The sequence below is a fragment of the Volvox carteri genome (assembly GCF_000143455.1).
Source record: "Volvox carteri f. nagariensis unplaced genomic scaffold VOLCAscaffold_31, whole genome shotgun sequence".
In the NCBI taxonomy this organism is placed as follows: Eukaryota; Viridiplantae; Chlorophyta; class Chlorophyceae; order Chlamydomonadales; family Volvocaceae; genus Volvox; species Volvox carteri.
This window is the reverse complement of record NW_003307574.1, coordinates 1,195,194-1,216,598: the sequence shown is the minus strand read 5'-3', so window position 1 is coordinate 1,216,598 and position 21,405 is coordinate 1,195,194. Positions and strand designations below refer to the sequence as shown.

The 21,405-nt window shown below is 57.9% G+C and overlaps 1 protein-coding gene across 1 annotated transcript in view; it reads left to right on the top strand.

Moving 5' to 3' along the window:
* Window positions 1-6,509: 6,509 nt before the first annotated feature.
* The window catches only part of VOLCADRAFT_93440 (uncharacterized protein), a gene marked incomplete at both ends in the record, with an annotated part of 15,567 nt that continues 671 nt past the window's right edge, over window positions 6,510-21,405 (top strand). Inside the window, 12 exons of the mRNA XM_002952702.1 lie at window positions 6,510-7,715; window positions 8,193-8,393; window positions 8,698-8,766; window positions 9,150-9,270; window positions 9,344-10,469; window positions 11,064-11,870; window positions 14,403-14,442; window positions 16,411-16,518; window positions 17,974-18,419; window positions 18,510-18,663; window positions 19,000-19,321; window positions 19,684-20,624. Of these exons, the coding sequence (XP_002952748.1) occupies window positions 6,510-7,715; window positions 8,193-8,393; window positions 8,698-8,766; window positions 9,150-9,270; window positions 9,344-10,469; window positions 11,064-11,870; window positions 14,403-14,442; window positions 16,411-16,518; window positions 17,974-18,419; window positions 18,510-18,663; window positions 19,000-19,321; window positions 19,684-20,624 (5,541 nt within the window). The remainder of the gene's footprint in view (window positions 7,716-8,192; window positions 8,394-8,697; window positions 8,767-9,149; window positions 9,271-9,343; window positions 10,470-11,063; window positions 11,871-14,402; window positions 14,443-16,410; window positions 16,519-17,973; window positions 18,420-18,509; window positions 18,664-18,999; window positions 19,322-19,683; window positions 20,625-21,405) is intronic.

Below are 21,405 nucleotides of genomic sequence, written 5' to 3'. Positions count from 1 at the left end.
CCACCGGTCTCGTGCTCGTTGGCTTGGCAGGGGTGGTGCCGCAGCGGGTCTGAGCATATGGGCTATATATGGGAATGACACGTGATGTGGCACGGTTGGGACTCTTAACTTACGGGGGTGTGGGCGTGAGATAGTTTTATATGCTCGCAGCTTGGCTAACCAGAAGAAGAGAAGATTGTGATTCTGCACGTGGAAATTTAACCCAGCAGCGGTGTCTTAAGCTTGCTTTGGATCTTAAAAGGTAACGGGGAAATGAAATATGAACGCCTCCTGCACGCCTGCAAGGTAACGGTTGAGGATGGCTAACTGGCAACAGCCGGGTCATAAGGGCCCCATAAGGGCGCTGGCGTGGCTTGGTGAAGGGGATGGTGGCATAGCGAGGGCGAGGGGGGGGAGAGGGGCGGTCTATTGTTGTCGTTTCCTGTTCGGCATTGACGTGATGTGATGTCTTCTGCCTACAGGGTGTCGTAATAGGCCCTATATGATAATACTTTTTGGAAGTACTCCAGTGGTACGAGGAGTCTCTTTTTTCAGCTTAGTTCACAATGATATTTACGAGGGGCCTGTTACGCCGTTTCCAGTCGGAAAAATCCCTTTGCGGCGATGTAAATCATGGGGGGCTCGGAGGGTTTACCTCCCGTTTTGGAAGACTGCGGTGCATGCAAAAAGGTGCCAATGCTTCGGATGTGCAAGAAGTTTGAGGAAATGGATCTGCGTGGTTAAGACTGAATGGTGAATCTTCACATTTAGCTGCTCTGCTGTTGCGAATCGAAGTTACCCGTCGGTTTCGTGCGCGGTCGATTAGGCGCACTTCAGCTTGTATCGGTATTACCTGCGGGTGCTCCGTGTTTTTAAGTGCAAATGTTAAGTTGAAGTGAAAGGAGGATGTGTGGTGGATGGCGGAGACTCAGGCCTCGGGGACGCGAAAGCTGAGCTGTGCAACTAACCCATTAGTTCTTTGGCATCTGCTAAGGAGGCCAGATGGGTTTCCTGTAGTTATGCGTCTTGCGCAACACTCTTGAGGCCGTTTTGATGAGCTTTTGGTACGTCCTTGTGAGGTCCAGTGCGGCCGTTACCAGATGTTGTACAGTGAGCTGCTGTACCGGTTGCCTGTAACGGTCGGGGTGCAGATCACCGTCTGGGACAACACATGTAACATCAATGATATCTGGCTTTTGACGTCTAGTTTTCTGAGTAGTGATGCGCAGTATAGCATGCTTCCTGTTGCTCTGTTCGAGGTGCTGCTATCATGGTTGCAAGCGATCATACGTTGGCTATTCGGGCACATCACAGAAAGATCAGTTGATGATGCCTCAACAACGTCAGGCGTGGTATACAAGGGCTCAAGGCCGAAACCACCAAATGCGGTGGCGATCGTCTGGGCCGAAGACAAACTTCACGATTCGGCAATCAAGCAACTCGCTGACATAATGCAATGGTAACATGCACGCTGCGCTGGTACATATACTGCAAAGTTTTTAGTTGGGGGACTTGGCTTTCCTTTGACAGGTGTAATCATGGGAACCTGGAGGCATTTTATCTGTATGATCCATCAGGTATGTAATTCATAAAGCGAAATTGTAAAGTGAATTGGTGTGTATGATGGGCTTGACAATTGGCACGACGTTACACTTGCTTCCGACCAGGAAGCCTCAAACGCGAGTCCCATAATCTTGAAAGTGAACTTCGATCAGTAGGTGATCAGAATTGGAATATCCAGGTGAGTTGTGTTAGGGTTTGGCACAGGCAAATACTGCGTGGCGGTTGGAGCTGAATTGTGAACATTTCAAGAGTAAAAGCATGGGTCCTGTGTACATCACATCTCCCCCAAAATGCAGATTGGTTGGCGGGATGAACCAGTTTACGGAGAGCTCAAATGCAGCGCGTGCAGGTGGGTTATAGAGTGAGGGTTTGCTAGGGACAGGAAATTGCCAAACGATACTGGATTCAATCAACGATGCACGGACTTTACAGCTCCCCAGCATCTGAACATCTCCTCATAGTTTTGTGCTATGCTGTACTTACAAAGGGGGCGCATATCAAATTCCAGAGTTTGCGCATACTCGGTACGTCGATACATCCTATTCAACGCCCAGCATTTTCCCACGAAACCGCGCTCTCTTCCAGCGCAATCCCGGCTGATCCGGCATGCTCATGCCGCACGTGTGTAGGACTGAAGGAGAGCTGCGCAACCGTGCCGCAGCGGCAGATAGATGTTATAATGCTGATGCTGGGGCCGCGGCACGCTCCACCTCTACCCGCTCGGCGCCCCTGGCAAATACGCCGTGTGTGTGTGTGCCGGCTATGAATGGGAAGCTGTCGCAACGACAGGCGGCGCGGGCTGTGGCAACTGAGGCGAGGGCTTCCTGCACGGCAGCGGGCCTGGCCGCAGCGCCGCCGTCGCAGGTCACTACGGCAGGGCCCAGGCGCAGCAGCTATCCGGCGCTTTTCGCTCCCGTGTGTGCTCCCGTCCTCTCCCCCCCAGTGGCACAGCAGGGGAAGGGTTGTCCCCCGGCGGGCTATGACACGGCGTCCCCGTCCTCCAGGCGGCTTAGGACGGCTCCCTTGGGCGTTATAGCCGATACAGCAGCTGATACAGCGGCTGAAGAACCAAAAGCTACAGCTGGAGCTGCAGCTACAGCAGAGCCAGGGACGAGCTCAGCGGCTTCGATGGCGATAGGAGCAACAGCGGTATCGGAGGGGGGGGGAAGAGCAGAGAAGAAAGCAGGAGAGGGAGTAGGAGTAGGAGCAGGAGCGCTAGAAACGGCCCGGTTCGAATGCCGACTGCCACTTCTTCAGCCCGCTCCGCAGTGCTCCCCAGGCGGCGGCTGCGGTGCGAGCTATGGCGGCTGCAGCAAACCCAGTTCGTCCGGGGGCGCGGCTGAGCGGCCGCCCGAGGACCTGGTCGCCGTGGAACGCGCATGGACTCACAGCAGCAGCAGCAGCTTCCTACTTGCCGACAACCCGCCGCCGTCAGGGCCTAACACCGCCGCGGCTGCCTGCAATAGAAGCAGCAACAGCAGACCAGAGTTGCGGCCGCCGGACACCATAGCTGAGGGTGCTCTGCAGGGCACGAGGGACGCTATTGCCGAGAATGGATGCAATCGTTACACCTGCACAACCCGCTCAGAGCGCCTAGCAGAGGAGGCGGCAGTGGCCGATATCATCACTGGGGACGGATGCGGATGCGAATGCGGTGCAGGGTCGCGTCTTCTTTGCGGCTGCTGGGATGGGAGCCAGTCACCGCGACAGCGGCCCGATTGGGCACGCAGCTACTGCTGCAGCCGCAACAGCAGCAGCAGCAGCTGTTGCCCTCGGGGGGTGAAGGAACCACATCGGGGTGCCGTCTTGCGGAGCAGGGATGGGGATGGGGAGTTACCTCAGGAATGTTCGGCTACTGCGACACATGGCGGAAGTGGGCGCATCGACGACGACGACGGCGATGACGATGACGATGGCGACGCGGCGGCAGCGGCGGCGACGAGGGGCCTGGGCCTGGCCGGCGGCAATATTCATTGCGTACGGGTTCACGTGCTGTCCGCGGAGGACGGGTACCTGCCTGTACTCAACACGGCACGCTCGGGCGGGGTGTGCTGCCGCTGCGGCGCGGTGATCCCGCTCAAGGTGGGACCGGCAGCAGTGCTGCGGGTGCTGCTGCTGCTGCTACTGCTGCTGCTACTGCTGGGATGTAGTGGGAAGGGGCCCCTGAGGGCGCGGGAGGGAGGGAGGACTGCCGGTCCGCATGCCTCCAGGGGTCCTTGGGACCGGCCGGTTACCATCGTCCGCCGCCGTCTCTCCATCGTCAAAATGTACCGTGTACCCGTTCCTTGGCTAGAGCACATTTCGAAAGCTTTGCATGCAAACACACACACACACACACATGCACACACACACGCACACGCACACGCAACCCGGTATTCGCTCCTATCGCCTCGTCTGCTGGTGCGTGCCTTGGTGCCTGGGTGCCACATTTTGTTACTGGCTAACTAACTACCGGTCGCCCTCCGGCTGCCGCCGACACACGCCTTCCGGCCCCCCGCGGGCATGGACGTGCCTTCCAGAGCGGGCCGTACCGGGAGGGCCTGGCTCGGCTTCGGAACCAGATGGCGCAACTGGCGGGCCATACCGTATTGGTGCAGCCGGAGCTAGTCCTGGTGAGGCCGACTGGTGGGACTGCACTTGCGGTGGTGGGCTGGTGGTCTGGTGGCGTCGGTGGGGCGATGGTGTGGGCCCTGGGCATTTCGTCTCACAGTCCTGATGCTCGTCCTGATGATCTTTTCCCACACCCTGTCCTTTGATCCTTTTACCATTACACGATTTCATTCTGTTCTGACACCAAACTTCTTTTCCCGCCTGCCTTCCTCTGTTTTCGCCTCGCGGTCGTGGGTCGTATGCAGGTGGTGGGCCCTGTGCTGACCCTGGCTGGCTTCCCTCCGCTGCATGTAGCGACCTCCGAGATCTTACATCTGGGACCCAGCCGCGGCCTCTGTAAGGCCCGTGTGGACGCGGCATGGGCGAAGTTCCTCCGTACGGAGCAGCGCTTTGGCAGCTAGTGGTCGCAATCGTGGTGCTTACTGTGTTTAGGGTGGTTTCGGAGGGGGGCGCTCGAGGGGAGGACGGGGTCCTGCTGTGAATGAAGGCGGGAGCTGCGGTCGTGGACAGGTCGAGGTCGAGGTCGAGGCCGAGGTAGATAGGGAATGGTTTGAGAGAGAAAACGGGTAGCAGCAGGGGGGGGCCCAGCGTGTGGGCGTGTGCTTGCTTGATGTTCTTAGGAAACCTGAGTCCTAGGGGACCCCTAGGGAGGCGTGGGAGTAAGAGCACCAGAAAGGAGACACAAGTTTTCTATCTGGGGCTGTTTATCTGGGGCTGTTTATCTGGGGCTGCATGCAGCGGATACGTGTTGTGGTAGAGATGTTGGTAGTAGATGTCAAGTAGTAGTGGAGAGGACAGGGCAACAGCAGCCGGGCCGCTGCCGCAACTGCGTGATGTGGCGGTGAGGTGATGCGGCCGTATACGGCTCCTTAAGCCCCGTGATGGTAGGTGTTTCTTCTTTTCATGTTGCAGGACCCTAACGGCCGTAATGAACTTGGCAGCACTATGGACAGCGCAGGAAGATCAACTTTAGTTAAACGTCCTCGGATTTGACAGGAGGAGGAGGCGCAAGGGTGAGGTGACTCGAACGGATGTAGTCAGCAGCTATATCGTTTACCCAGGCCGCTGTGTAAGGATGCCTCCCTGAAGCTTTCCTTGGCGCTTTCAAACTGTTTCCCGGGAAAAATGCGCATTTTGGCCGAAGCGGCAAATCGTCTATATTTTTTGGATTAAGAAACATAAGCTTGAATGAGTGAAAGTTTCAAGGGCGAGAAATCACGTGCCAGCTCATTGGGCGACGACGGTGTGTGTTCGCAATGGCTCGTACCATGTCGCCCAGACATGGGCACCTGCGCCTCGTTTTTCTGTTTCAGACATCGTATACAGATAAGTTTACATGCTATATAAATAATGGCTTGCTTAATGGGTTTGTTGGATGCTAAATGAGGCGACCCTGTGCGGCGCAGGTAACCCATACTGTAACAACCACACACCATACTGCGTAGTAAGCAGCAATTACGAGGTGATATGAGCACAGATATTATAGCATCAATAATATAAACATGAAAAGGTTATATTCTTGCCTGCGGCAGAGCACTTTGCCATCGCGGGTTAAGACGTACGATGTCTGATTAGTAGGTGCCGAACGGCATCTGAAAGCTACTACTACAACTTTAATATAGTGATTTAAATGGTGGAGCTCTGTGGCGCTTTATAAAAGAAACGCATGCCCGGGTGCCGGAAATGCCAGGAGCGGTGAACTGCTCCGTTGGCGTCCTCTGCCCACAGAAGCTTTTGGGTGAATTTTTACTATAGTTATGTTAATTTTACATCAACAAATAGTAATCGAACTGCTTAAGGCGAGGTCGTATTGCGTCGGAGCTCTTGGACATCGGGCATGGAATTGCAATTTGGCATAACAACCTGCACTCACAGCTGTGAGCCGGATATAATTTGTCCATCAATCAGCACAGCTAAGCTTCAGCAGTTAGCCTCGGTAAATCACAGAATTGGTCCATAACCTGCCTGTACCTTTTGGATAAGGAGCGTAAGTCTAAGCAAAGGCTTGAACGAAAAGAAATGGCTAACTGCACATCCAATCCTTGTCTATGGGAATTTTCCCGTATTGGCATAGCCCATGCCGCAATCGCACCTTCAATACGCCAGGGCTCAATACTGCTGGACACCTCTGAAGGGTTGTACATTCAGAAAGTCTGGCCGAAACTGTATAGCACAACTTAACCGTGCCTCGCGCCCCACCCTTCACGTGAAAAAAACTGCAGTTTCCGGTCGCTCAGGTTGGCCTGTGGCCAGAACCTGAGCCCTCAAGAACAGCGACTCCAACAGCGGCCCGAGCCACTAAGCCCACCGTACTGCGTTGACTTCTCTTCCGGATCCCAACTTCGAGTCCCGACCGCATGAAGACCATCGGCACAGCCGCAGCTGCAGCCGCAGCAACAGCACCGGACTCAGGCAACGGCAACGGCAACGGCCTCACCACACAAAATTTCGCGGATTCGCGAACAAAACACCACCAGCACACCAGAGCTACTCCTGGCCCTGCTGCGGCTGTGCCGGCGGCATCAGGCTTTGCCGTCAGCGGCGCCGCCTACCCCTACCGGTTTCACACCGCGGGAACCTCGTCACCCACCGGCGGCGACGGCGGCGACGGCGGCGGCGGCGGCGACGTGAAACTCCTCACCATAAGTACGGACGATCCGATAGTGACCCACGTCACGGCGGCGTTGGACTTCAACTCCAAGGCCATCCCCGCCGCTGCCGCGGCGACGCCGCCGCCGCCGCCATTGACGCCTCCGTCACAACTCTTTCCTGCCCGCTTAAGTCCAGACTCCGCCACCGCCACTCGATCCTCCGATCCGGGCATGATCCAACGACCGCCGCACAACGGGCATCATACCTCCCAGTCCGGCGTGCCGTCGCGGTTTGTGCGCAACGTAAGCATATCGGTGGCGGGACAGGCGTCTGCGGTGGAGCCACCGCCGCCGCCGCCGCCGCCGCCGTTGCCTGGTTCTGGAGCTACGTCCGGCGGCAGCCCAGCTCTCCTCAGATCCGGTTCTTTCGGATCGGACGAGGCCGCTTCCGACACCGGTCGTACGATCTCGCGTCCGGGACATGGCGCCGTGAGCGCCAGCGGCAGTATTGCGGGCATGGCGGGAAGCGGCGGCGGCGGGGGCGATACGGCAATCCTGGCGTCCGGAGCTGGAGAGCGCGGCAGCGGCGCAGCGGCTTCGCCGTCATTCCGGCGGCAGCAAAGCGGCGGCGGCAGCGTTGCGGCTTCACCATCGTTCCGGCGGCAGCAAAGCGGCGGCGGCGGGGCCCTAAGTGTCACCTTCAGTACCCGGGCCTCCGTTACCAGCTCCAACGGCAGCCATGTACTGCCGCCGTACGGCGGCGGCGAAGATTCGGGATCCCAGGGCGGTCGTTTGTTGCATGCAGCGCACGAAAGGGCCAGCGCCGGCGGCGGGAGCGGCGGAAGCGGGCGGCGCCGCGGCGGCGGATGGCTGCGGGGCTTAGGTTCCTGCTTTGGCGGAGGTTCCTCGGATCGACTGGTTGGGTACCACGGCGAGGACGACTTGGCTGTCGTGGCCATGCAGCGTCGGGAGGTAAGGACGCTCTCGCTGTAGCTGTAGCCCTAGCCTTAGCTGTAGCACCGCCGCGTTGGCATCTCGGCCTGGGTTTCATCCATCGCATGCCGTACAGGTTCCTGAGCTCGTCAAACTTTTTGTAACCCTATTTTTCCCCGACGCTGTTGCGACGCTGTGGTATGTAATGCAAGAAAGCAGCAGTGCAATATAATATGAAATGTGTGTGTATGTGTTACATGATTGTGGGGTGCGTTCCCTGTACCTGCAAACTGCCCAATACCGTGGAGCTAAGCGAAGCTCTAAAAAGCAGGGGGCCGAGGGCTCAAGGGCTCTCAGATCGCCAATAAGCACCATCCTACCTCGCACTCGCATGTATATAGCACATATGCAGCACAAGGCCGCGAATCGCACGGCGAGCAATAAAACGCCGCCCTGGCCCTCACCCTGCCCTGCTGATACGTCTTTCCCCCTGTTGCCCTCTCGCGCGTTGTGTAGAACCTGCAGCACCAGCGCAAGGGGGGCGGGAGCTCCAGGCGGCTGTCCAAGGCCATGTCAGACACCTTCATGGTCAGGAGCTCAAGACCGATCGCAGCAACAGCTGCAGCAGCTGCGGTCGCGAATGGCGGCGGTGGCGCCTCCGGGCCAGGTGCTGGCAGTAGCCGCAAGTTGCAGCCCATGCTGTCTCTGCAGCCCCAGGTACGTGCCTGTTTGTCTGTTTGTCTGTTTGTCTGTTTGTCTGTTTGTCTGTTTGTCTGTTTGTCTGTTTGTCTGTTTGTCTGTTTGTCTGTTTGTTTATTTGTACCTATACCGCGGCCGCCTACGTGTATATCTATACCACGCATGTTTATAACTATTATATGTGCATATGCTTATGGATGCGAGGTGATATTTTTGTACATAAACGCACCTTTAAACATACACGTAATGTATATCATTACATCGCATTTGTTGCATCGCGCCACATGACCCCACATGACCTCACACATCTCACCCAAACCAGAAATCCATCCTCAAGTCCAGCAGCAGCCTAAAGCGCCGGGCGGGGGATGGCGAGCCGGCATTGGTGAAGGTGGCGAGTGCTCGTGTCGGGGCAGCCACTCGCGAGCTTACCGCTGCAGCCGCCGTCGCGTTTGGCGACGCAATGGATGCCGACGGCGACGGCAGAGGCGACGGCAGTGGCGACAGCTACGGCAACGGCGACGGCGGGGATCTGCTACTGCCAGGTGTAGCCGCCAGAGCGACGGCAGGAGTAGAAGCAGCAGGAGGTACGGCAACGGCGGCGGCGGCGGCGGGAGAGGAAGACGCATTATCCTCTCCTCGACTCGGGAAGACGGCGGGAGCCCCGTCCATGCGCGCACTGGGTGCACTCGGTGCAGGCGGCGGAGGCGGCGGCAAAAGCACGGAGAGAGATGCATCATCGGCCCGGCCAACGCCCACCGCTGCTGCCGGCAGCGGAAAAGCTCTTACGGTGACGGAGGCGGCGGCGGTGGCAGCGTCGTTGGCGGACGACCCACCATCACAAGTCCAGTCCGGCCTGACACTTCCAGTCCAAATAAGTCCTTCCGCGGCGGCAGTGAGTCGCTTTGCTACGGCTGCGGGTAGCGAGATGAAAGGTGGCGGCGGCGGCGGCACGGGTTGGTTTTCAGACGGTTCCCCGTTGGGAGGTGGCTCCGAAACCGGTTCACCGGCTAACGGCAGCGGCAGCGGTAGCATCGGCAAGGCCCTGCTTCGCAAGTCCAGGTCACTTCAGTTAACTACACATGCACGGCTTGGCGGCGGAAGCCTAGGTACGACTGGACTGGCGGCGGCGGCGGGGGGAATGCTGGAATCAGGCACCGTCGGCAGAGCGGCCCCGCCGGTGGCAATTTCGGCATCGGGCGTGCCGCCCGCTGCCAGCAGCTGCGGCGGCGGTGACGTCGCCGGTAACGGTGGCGAGGTCTTCGCCAGCCGGCCTTCGCTCGTACAAAGGATGATCACCCGACAGCTCTCTAGAGGGGCCAGCGGCGGCGGCGGCGGTGGTCCTGGAGGTACTCGCAGCAGCAGCCCTGGGGCCGCTGGGGGCAGCGGAGCCGGGAATTCCCCGATGGGCCGGGTGACGTCACGAAATGCCGTACTGCCGCTGCCATCCCTTCAAGTGGGCTTTGGGGGCGCCAGCGACCGCGGCGCTGAGGAAGGAGAGTCCGTGCCGCCGCCGCCGCCGCCGCCGCCGCTGTCGTCACAAACGCCGCGGAGCCTAGCTTCCTTCCGGCGTTCAGCGGCAGGCGAGTCAGCGTCGGCGGCAGGATCGGAAGCTCAGACGCCGTCATACCCGTCGTCGCCGTCGTACCAACAGGAATCCTTGCCGCGGCGCCGCCCGGCGAGCAGGACGAGCAAGCTGGCGGCCGGCGTCGGCATCCAGCAGCTGTCGGAGGAAGGTGCTGCTGATTGCTTTGACAATCCGTTGTACATCAAAGCGGAAAGGATGACGGCGCCCGCCAGGCAGCTTGCTGGACTGATCGGAGCGCTGACGTCGGCGTCGGCGGAGCTGTCGTACCCGTCATCGCCGATGGGTGTCGGCGTAAGCGATCGGCGGAGGCGAGTCACGGTAGGGGGCCTCCAGATCGCGACTAAGACAAACGGCAGTGACGTTGACGGCGGCGGCGGCGGCGGCGGCGGTGGCGGCGACGGCGTTAGCGCACCGGCGCCATTACTGGGTAACTTGCCGGCCGGTTCTGAGTCCGGCCGTTGGCGCCTGCGCGTGATGCACGCCATGAAGGATCGCGCGGAGCTGCCGTACTCGGCAGACATGACGTCAGGATCACCGTTGGAGACTCAGGCGCCGGCGGCGGCGGCGGCGGCGGCGGCGACAACGGTGATGGTGGCCGCAACAGCTGCGGATGGTGGCGGGCAGGCTGGCCGCGCTTCAGTACTCCCAGCCTCGTCAGCTCCTTCCTCTACGAGCTCCCTAGAGGGCTACATGACGAGCATCGCCGCCAGTCTGGGCGCCACGGCGGGCTTTAACTCCCACATAGGTGATGCGGACATTGACGACGGCGACGGCGACGGCGACATTTTAGGTTACCTCGACGACGGCGGCGGCAATAGCGCCGGTGCGGCTCACGGCACCGACGGCGGCGCCGACAAGCAAGGACACTGGCAGGAGTTCGATACACGACAGGCGCGGCGCATGGTAGCCACGGAGCTGATTCGAATGCGGTCTATGGGATTCGAACCGGGGGTCCAAGTGGAGCATTTGGAGGTGGAGTCTGGTAAGACTTATGCAGAGGTCGAAGCAGCGTCTGGACAAACGGCGCCGCGGCCGCTCCTGGACGTCGCGGAGCCTGCGGCCGCCGCCACCACCGCCGCCGCCGCCGCCGCCGCTGCCAGCCCCGAAGGCCTTACGTCGCCACAGCCAGAAGGCGACAGCGGCGGCGCTGTCGCTACAGCCACCACTGGAGGTGCACTGGACGCACCCGAGGACTCGCAGATTCCATCATCACGCTTCCGCCTGACGAAGTTCTACAGCCTTGGCCGTACCGTACATCGCCCGTCGGACAGCTCCGAAGGACCGCTTGTACTACCATTACGGCAGCAGCGCCCGGCGCTGGCGGCGGCAGCGGTGGCGAGCGCGCAACTCACAGCCGCCGCGCTGCGCGCATCGGCGGAGGCAGCGCTGGACCATGCGCGGCACGTAAGCTGTAACGGAGGCGGCACCCCGAGCATCATCACACCGGCACCCGCCGCTACCGCCTCCGCGGCCGCGGCTGTTGCGGCCGCCGCCGGCACCGGCTTCAATGACGCGGCCCCAACCTTGACGGCGGCGGCGCCGCGCGACAGCCTGGAATCCTGGGTGCGAATTCACAGCCGCCGGTGCGCCGCCGACAGGGGTACGGCACTAGGGCCGTTGGATCCGTTGGACGAGCTGTCGGAGGTGACGAAGTTTGGAGCGCCGCCTCCGCCTCCGCCTCTGTCGCAGCCAGCGGCGGCTGAAACCGCTGGTGAGCCTGGGCCGCTGTCGATGCCGTACCTGCGGGGCGCCGTACCACAGTCGCTGCAGCGCGGCGGCGCACGCCTGAGTCCCGAACCGGCGGCGGTCCAAATGTGGTTGCACCGTAACGACCGCTTCCTGGTTCCGGAGCAAGAAGAGACCTCGGAGGCCCCACAGCTGCCGCTGCGGCAGCATGGCGGCCTGCGGTACGGCACCAGCGGCGGCTCCGGAACCACAGGTCTTCCCGTCATGCGTCAATCCTTACCCGGGAACATGCGGCTCGGAGCCCGGCAGTAGCACAGAGCAGCAAAAAAATATTGTGCTGAAGAACGGGGCTGGGGGGCTGGGGGGGGCGGGCCGCCTTGTGACATCCCGTTTGAAGATTTGAACTATGCAATTTCTGCGAGGAGAGCGCTGGTCTGCACCCGTCCAGGACCACGGCTCGCTGCGGACTATCCTCTGCCAGGTGCCCTTTGGTCATCTTAAGGTGGTGAACGACGTTGCCGCTCAAGTCGTTGCCGCCACTGCTGTTGCAGCGGTCGCTGCTGTATCTTTCCTGCTTTCTTACTGAGTCAGCTTATTACTACAGTTGTACGTACGACAGGTGTTCGTCGGTTGGTAGGTTCGGTGGGTCGTTTTCGGAAGTCAAGCAAGGCCCCCCGCTGAGTCCCGCCAACCTCCTAAGAGGCCACCTCGGCAGGGTCGGCTTTTGGTTTACGGCGGTTCGGGGTACTGTCCTTGGGCGTCCGGTCCTTGCGTAAGTGGTTTTAGTGGTTGTGGGTGTAGTGATTGTGGTGGTTATTGTGGTTGTAGTGGTTACAGTGGTTGTGGTGATTGTGGTGGTTGTGCAACACAGGTGAAGCAACGAGTCGCACTCATCCCAACCTCCGATAGCCTCCTCCTCCTCCTCCTCCTCCTCTTCTTTCCACACAATCCCAAGATGACTTTGCACACCGCAATATCCATAAGGTTCTTAGGGGCCGTGTCGGCTGGCAGTTGTCCATTTCACATCTTTTGCATCACCATGTGTCATATGATTTCACCGCTTTGGATTTATTTCCAAAAAGCAAGTCATGTTGCTTATAGATTTGTGGGAACAGCTACACATGTCAAAATAGCTATGAGCGCGGCATAGTGCCCCTGGAAACATCCAGGATCGAATCTGATTAGGTTAAGGTTTGAAATCTTGAAATGGAGAATCCTTCCCCTCGTAAATCGACAGGGATGACTTCGGACCTGTGAGCCGATTCGGAGAGGATTTGTCGCCGCCGTTCATCCAATAAATGTATTTTTCTAGGTGTTGTTGTACTTGCTGGGCGCTGAGCCCGAAACAGTCGACATCTATCTTCGCAGAAGTCGGCAAGGGAGGGCACGTGGGTGATGTGAAGATGTAGGTGGCCCCTACCTAACACATAGCGGTGGCAGGGGGGAGTGTTAGGTAGGGGGCAGCTCCTAACAGCGGGCTAGTAGTGGCCACACACGCACACGTAGGTGAAGGGAGCTGTGTATCTGCCTCTACTCCAGACGACAGTCATACATACGTGCATACACGCGGAGCAGTGGACGCCGACGATTTTATATTCTTTATGTTGTGTTGTGCTTATTGTTGATGTGTGCTCATGATGATGGGATAACCCTACCTAGATGAGGGGGTAGAGGGGGACCGCATATTGTTCACCTAATGTACGACGTGGCGCTTCAGTTTTAAACAAAAGGGTTACCCCCTGCGTGCATGCCGTACTGCGTGACTGCGTGCATGCGTCTTTGGGTGTTTTGAGCGCTATGTATCTATGTATAGGTATGTATATCCGGCCGTGGCCATATCTGTGTGTGTATGAAGTTGTCAAGTGCGCCATATGCCCCTTCCCAACCGGCCGGACAGCCAGACAGTCCGCTGGCGAGACCCGCTGAAAAGAGGGGACGAATTATTATTTGCGCACCATCCAAACCACACCACACCACACCAAACCACACCAAACCACACCACACCACACCAAACCACACCACACCACACCACACCACACCACACCACACCACACCACACCACACCACACCACACCACACCACACCACACCACACCACACCACACCACACCACACCACACCACACCACACCACACCACACCACACCACACCACACCACACCACACCACACCACACCACACCACACCACACCACACCACACCACACCACACCACATCCCCCAAAGAGGGAGCGGCATACATTATTGATGTTGAGTGTGCGCGCACCCGCGCTTGTGTACATCGCGGCTGTGTGCTGCTATGGGGGGATTGACCCTAACTTTGCTCTTCTTCTCCTCTCCGCTGCTCTCCTCTTCCTCCCCCTCGTCCCAACCACCCCCAACACCCCGCTCCTCGCGCACGCTCTATGTTGAGTGGGCGGCCAAGGCTTTTTACACGGCGCTCTTTCTCTTTGCGGTGGTGGACGGCGGCGGAGCGGGTCGTGCATGCCCCAGCCTAGAAGACCAAACAATTCGATTGCTGAACTAGCTGTCAAGAAATATGCATCTACATACATGTGTGCCGTATATTTTCGTTTTCTATTGATATGTCTGCGGTAAAACTGGCTTGAGAATTAACATTACAAAAAGGAGAAAGGAGGAAGCTAATCGCGCGGACGATGTAGTCCCTGACGGTCGCGTTTTTTGCCACTGCTGCATCGTATAATCCTTTGCCTGCAACCTGTCCTCCTCCTCCTCCTCCTCCTCCTCCTTCTGAGCTCCATTCTGGGGGCCCCTCATACAATCACTCCGCATGAGGTCGGTTTGCAAAGTGCTCTGCATCCCCACCACCACTTAGACTCGGACCGCTCTACACCGCAAACTGCGTTAAGTACCTCTCGGGCCCCGCGCGGAGCCATTGCTGCGCGTATAAGGCCCCATACACGTTACAACCCCACGTCTGTGTGTGTGTGTGGGGGGGGGGGGAAGAGGGAGCCTCTTCCCCCCCAACCTAGCGCTCCATCCCCCCCCCCCGGTGCACCTTCCCACTGGGAAGATAGAGTGGGACATTCCAGGTCGCTCCGTTGTCGCGGCAGCGTTCCACCCGCCCCCGTCAGTGTAGCCCTCGTGCCGCCGTCGTCGTCACTGGCTGTCCTCAGGTGCCTTTAGCCTCGTACACGAGCTTTGCGCCTTGGGTTTGGGGGGTCATATGCAGGACTGTGAGATCCCACGACCAGATCTCCACACGATGCAAAGTAGTTTTTTCTTATCCAAGTCGTTGCGTGTAGTGTACGATAGTCGTATTCATGCCGTACATCCATCGCGTTCCTTTTGCTCTGGAACAGGCATCATCATGGTTTCCATCACCATTAAATTCCTTATCATTCCTTGTATCAAATATATAGCTCCAACTTCTACTTTATTATCGCACTAAACCGCCCTCGTAAATGTCGTGGGGAGGAACATTGGAAAAAATGCGCTCTTGGTGCGTCGGATGCCCGTCGTACATTTCGTGTGTTTTGACACCAATGCGTGGAGTGGCGTGCTGCTAATGGGTGGCAGGATCTGCCGCAGCAGCAGAAAAGGAGGTGACAATTGGCGGTACGGCAACCCCCGCGACCCCAAGAACCCCTATACGGGGGTGGCACGAACCCCGGAGGCTCTCTGCCATTGCTTGCAGGCCTCGTATGTGTGTGCGTGTGTATGTAAGTATGCATGTTTGTGTGTTTGTGTTTATATATGTGTGTGTGTGTGTGTAGACAGGGCGGTGTCAACATGTGCACGCCAGTGATGTTGTGGAGTGGAATGTGCAATGTATGTGCAGGGGGCAGATTGCTTAGGAGATGGTGTGTGGTCATGCAGGTAAAGGGTATTTGCCGTTGGATCTATTTTTTGGTGTTGAAAGCGGCTACTGGTGGGTGTGCATGATGTGTGTGGATGTGGATATGAAAGCGCATCGATCCTTTCACCTTTTCGGTTCGGGTCCTGAGTGCGCACCTGCTCCGTGTTGAGTTCCGCCGGGGTCCATCTGCGTGTGTGTATTTATGTATGTATGTATGTATGTGTGTATGTATGTATGCATGTATGTTTTAGCGCCTGCATTCAGGTAGACTTGTGGTGGACTTGTGATGCGGTTGGTGTGTTGGTGCTGGTGTCGCGTCATATACGGCTGTAGCATCGTCAAAGCATATGTGCATATGGAGGTGATGGGTGTGTGCCATCTTTTGAAAGCATGTGCCATCATCGACTGTAGCATCATCAAAGCATGTGCCATCCAATCCCGGATTCACTCAACACCCCTTCGTACCAAGCCAATTGCCTCCAGGCTCCATGCACCTCCAGCACGCCTGCCTCGCGACTTCTTCGTTGCTGGCAGCTTGGCCAATGTCTTTCATAAATATAGTAATCTTGTGCTTCAATCAATTCCTAAAAAAAAATGTAAAGCCGGTTACCAAAACTTTTTCTTTATCCATAATTGACCCGATACGTCTAATATCCATTTTAATCGAGGCATAAAATTTAAGGGCGTTACTGCTGGCAGCTTGGCTGCCAGGTTGCGTTACCTGATCCGCACACCCTCCGTTTGTCTGTCTGTCTATCTGTCTGTCTACCTGTCTGTCTGTCTGTCTGTTGGTATACAGCATTTGACCCGGCAGGAAGTGCAGCCCCGTTCGGCAGATAGACACTGGCGGCAGCGACGCGCACATACACCTCCCCCTCCTCCCCCTCCTCCTTCCTCCTCCCCCTCCCTCTCCTCCTCCTCCCCCTCCCCCTCCTTTTCCTCAGCGACGTGCATTTCCAGTTCGAATCTTTGGTATGGTGTCTGAGCGCATCTTCGATATGAAGAAAGGCTGGATGGCTTTGGAGTCGTGGGACAATTGTGAAGGCCGGCTGGTAGGGGGCTGGCTGGCTGTGTCAGGACGAGCAATCCCTAGCGTCACGCCGGCAGCCGGCCGGCTGCAGGGCCGGGCCCTTGTACATGAGTGGTCGGTCCACCGAGTGGATGACAGTGTGCTGCTATTACGACGCTTAGGGGCGATGTGGAGGGGGGACTTCGCACCAAGAGCGTAAACAGGTCGCGATGAATGATAACAGTGATGATCACTTTTGGGGCTGCCCGACGAGCAGCGTTCAGAGCCTGGGCGAGACGGGGCATGATTGATTTACGAATCAAAAGGACTTGCCAAGGAGGCCTTGTGGCTCAGTAACTGACAATCGCGACTTAAGCTCAAAGCATGAGTGCAAAGCAAGGCGCAAAGCAAGTTTCTGCATATGAGTAATTGGGTGATGTGTTTTGCTTTTGTCGCGGGGTTGCCTTCGCCGTGCTCGTTTTTGCGTTCGAGATTTTGCAGCCTCAGCTGTACTTTTGATAACTACCTATTGTACTGTCTGACCTAACAGGAGATCCTCTCGTGTGCTTTTGGATTGTTTTGAATTTGTCCTGGCAGGTCGCAATTGCCTCACATCGCTGATTGATCGCCAAGCATGCGACGACTGAAAAAACCGCTGTTTACTGCAGGTTGCCATGACTTGTAATGCTCAATTCTCATACTCTCCTGAGGTTGAAGTTACAAATCGTTTTGTCTAATAGCAGCCTCTGTTAAATGTTGTGGGTTTTGAGAAAGGTAAAGGTAGCTCGACCTGACCCTACTTTGCCAGTAGCTGCATATTGGGCGGGCGGGGCGTTCAGGCTGACGGAATCCTACATCCCAACCTCACATAGTTAACACCATCCACTTTCATGGCAGCTTATGCATCGATAGGTATCCATCACACAATCAGGATACTTTGAAGCTTCAATAGTTTGAGTAGGCGGGGACCTTTGCATTTTTACAAGCAACTCAATTGCTGAAGTCGCTTCCACGCTTCTGCATTTACTTGACACGTCTAACGATGATTTTATTCGTTCATGAATTCGCCCGCACGGGCCTTTAATTCTACGATTTTCCTTAATGTGAGTCATGGGCGTGAGGTTAGCCGAGAACTTTGGATATATATCTATGAAATGAAAACACTCATTACGACAGCGAACAGACCGCAGTGTTAACTACGTCGGGCCTGGGGCGTCTCATCCGTAACCGACGGCGCCAACAACCGTACCGACTTGACTCGGCCAACAGTCCTTCCTTACCATCGCACCTACAGCGAGACCGCAGGACGACTGAAACTGGTACGCTTTCTGCTACTGCAACAATAGCTGCACCTTGCGCATTTTTCAAAACGGACGACGGAGATGAGTAGATGGTCGCTCCTTGACATCTCGCGTAGTCCTTACCAAACCCAAACACATTCAGCGGCACTTCACTGCGTCTGCATGTCACATGAATGCACGTCTCGGGCAACGCCCAGGGCTGGGTATCGGGTTGCCGCGACGCGATGCGATGCGATGCTGAGTGGTGGCGCGGCAGTGCACCTCACAAGTCCTCGCCCTCGCCTTCACATTCCACCTCCACGGCCCCATCCTTCTTACCCTACAGCAACAACAGCAACAACAAGAACAACGACGCGACATCATCATCACCAGCAGCAGCAGCAGGAGCAGGCGCAGTACTACCAGCATCGTCCCCCCATCAGAAACATCGGCACCAGCGGCACCGCATTCTCAACCTCCCATTTCCACCTACCGACACACGCAACATAGACATGCCTTGCCCAGTGCCCGCGGGCCACGTGTCTCCCTTCAGCAACGATTGGGAGACGCTGGTTAGCGGAGAATGCCGTACCACTGAATGGCCGCAGATCCAGCACGGCGGCATTCCAACTAGTGCAGCTTGCGGTGGTGGCAGCGGCGGCCAGTACTCAATGCAGTGGCACCACCACCACCACCTCCAGCACAATTACAGCACCACCACCACCACCGCCACCACCACCACCACCACCACCAGAACAAACACCTGTACAAGCACGAAACAACAGCCGTTGCTGCTGCGGCTGCCTCACTTCCAGCAACAGAGCCGCGTCTGCAAAGCTTCATATCAAGGCTCCGATAAAGCTGCCGAAACGCTAACCCATCGAAACGCAGCAGCAGCAATGGCGGCGGTGAGCACAAAGTGTAATGCGGAAGCCGGGGATATCCGGGACCGGGAAGCCCTGGGTTCGCACAGTCAACCCGCAGCCACGCAATCCTATCGCCAACAAAAAACACAAGAGCTACAGACACACGTACAAACACAGCTGCCACGTGACCATGCCACAGCAGGTACAACTGGTACGGCACGCTCCCAAGACAGCTCGTACTGCACGGCATCCCAAAGCAGCTGTGAATCGCAGTACGTTGCATGTGTCAATCAGGCACCGGCAGTGAAGGCAGAAATGCACGGTGCTGCCGGCAGAGGCTCCGCCGCCGCCGATAAACCGACGCGGTCGCGGCGGCAGCAGCAGCCACGCTCGCAGCCATCACTATCAAGGGTGGCGGCGGCGGCGGTGCTGCCGGCCCTGTTGGTCCTGCTGGCCTTGGGAGGCCCGGCGGCGCCGCGTCTCGTGTACGGCAGCGTTTATACTGGTACGGATTTCCCATTTGAAAACTGCGTGCAAGAGCAACGGAATTCCCCGTACTATGCTACGCTGTACAGCTACCGGGAGAACCGGCTGTACAACACGTCGACAATCTGTATTCAAGTCCGAGTGCTGAGCACATGCACACCCGGCAAGTACCGGTGTTGTACGACGGGAATCAACAAGTTGAAAGTGTTCCCAGGTAAAATTTGACGATAGGGATGCGTGGCAGTGCGGGGTGGTTTCAAAAACCGTTGTCAGTTACAGTTACAGTTGGTCAGGTGACGGTTAGTGGTTCTCCTGGGCGTCAGGGAAGCAAGGCGTATCACTTGCAGCCTCGTGAAGAAACTCGGACCCCAGTATCTTAGAATTAAAGGGTTAAGGCGAATTTCTAGAGTAATGATGTGGTTATGAAGTACATCTTGATCGGAGCTGTACGGCATTGTACGGCTAGTGTGTGTTGTGTTTTAAGCATGACGTTGATGTCTTAAAAATCCGACAATTGCAACACCCTGAAACCCAACCATCCCAACCTGCCGCCCTATATTTCGTGTGGTCTCGCAGCCCTCAAGTGCCGCGGCTCCGTCGCCAGCGCGCTCGTCAACGGCAACCTTATCATGTCGTACTATTGGGAGGAGCACAGCGGGTATGACATTCTCAAGGTGACGCCGCTGTCACAGTGGTTATCAACCCCCGAGAAGGCTGACGGCGCAATTCTGTGCCTCAATCTCCAAGCGCCCTGCTGGCAGGCTAGCACGTTTTCGTACAATTCACAGCTTCTGGAGTACGCGCTGTACGACAAGAAGGCCAACAATTACGAATGCTGCCCAACGGGCACCGTACTGTTCTCCGCGTCCGAGCCTGGGTTCCCCTCCCGCCCGCCGCCGTCCCGCATGCCGCCCATGCCCCCGGACGTGCCCAGTGAGCCGGTGGCGGCCTCACCACCCCCAAAAGTTAGGAAGCCCAAGCCGCCGCCTGCCCTCCCACCCTCACCGCCTCCATCACCCTCCCCACCGCCGCCGAAGCGCGTGTCGCCGCCACCGCCACTGCAACGTTCCCCGCCGCCGCCGACCCCCCTGCCGTTGTCGCCGCTGTTGCCGCCACCGTCGAAAACGAAAAGGCCGCCGCCGCCGCCGCCGCTGCCGTCAGCCTCGCCGCCGCCGCCGCCGCGTGGCTGCGCCGTCACCGTCATTGTGCACCGCTCCGCTGCTTCAACCCAGGGGGCCTTCACAAATGACGTCTGCACACTGTACGGCACCCTGGTGACGCTGCCGCTGTACGACGGTACGGCATCGCCACAGGCGACGTACACATGTGCGATTTCTGACCCCAGCAACATGGCTTTGAACATCACCCTGGCGACGGCGGAGGACGCCCGGGCGCTGCTGAGTATATACGGTGATGCCGTACAGCGTCGAAACATCGCGGCCTTACTGGGTCTGACTGACTGCAGCAACGACTTTGCGACACTGTCGACTAGCTGCATGCAGGACTTGGCGCCCGTGGTAAGGACGATATGTTGAGGTTGTTGGTCGTTGGTCGTTGGGAATGTCCTAATTTAAGGCAGCGGGCAGGAATTTCGTGGATGAATAAGCGGACAGCAGTCCATGCTGCGATGATCTCCTCTCATGTCACACCCACCCGTGGATAAGCGCGTAGTGGGCGATGTCTTATGCTCCAGAGGTTGAGGGTCCGGCGGTCAACTTGCAAATTTCGTGCAACCCAGGACATTGCTCTTCTATTCATGGTCCCGGTTGGTTGGGTCGTAGTTTTGGTGGTTTTGTTGGTTGGTTGTTTCACATGCTGCGACCGATCCAGCATTTGCGATTTCGTGTCGTACTCTGTATGTCTGTCTGGGACGACTCGGATCTGAGAAGGGAGTTCCTCTTCAAATTCAAATTCAAACTGGTTAGGTGGGGGCGAGGCTGCCGCGCGCTCGGCGACACAGGCTGTCCCGCGCTCCTCGCAACCCCTAACGCGCACTACCCCCGTTCCGAAAAATTGTTTTGACCCTTCCCCACGTAACAGACTATCAACTGTGCAAGTGCCGTACAGCCGCCGCCGCCACCGATCCGCAAGCGCCCTCCGCCGCCGCCGCTTCCGGGACCGCCGCCGTCAAGGGTTTCTCCGCCGCCTCCTCCTCGAGCCTCCCCGCCGCAGCCGCCACCCTCCCCGCCGCCGCCGCGAGCCCTTCCCCCACCGCCGCCACCCTCCCCGCCGCCGCCGCGAGCTCTTCCCCCACCGCCGCCACCCTCCCCGCCGCCGCCGCGAGCTCTTCCCCCACCG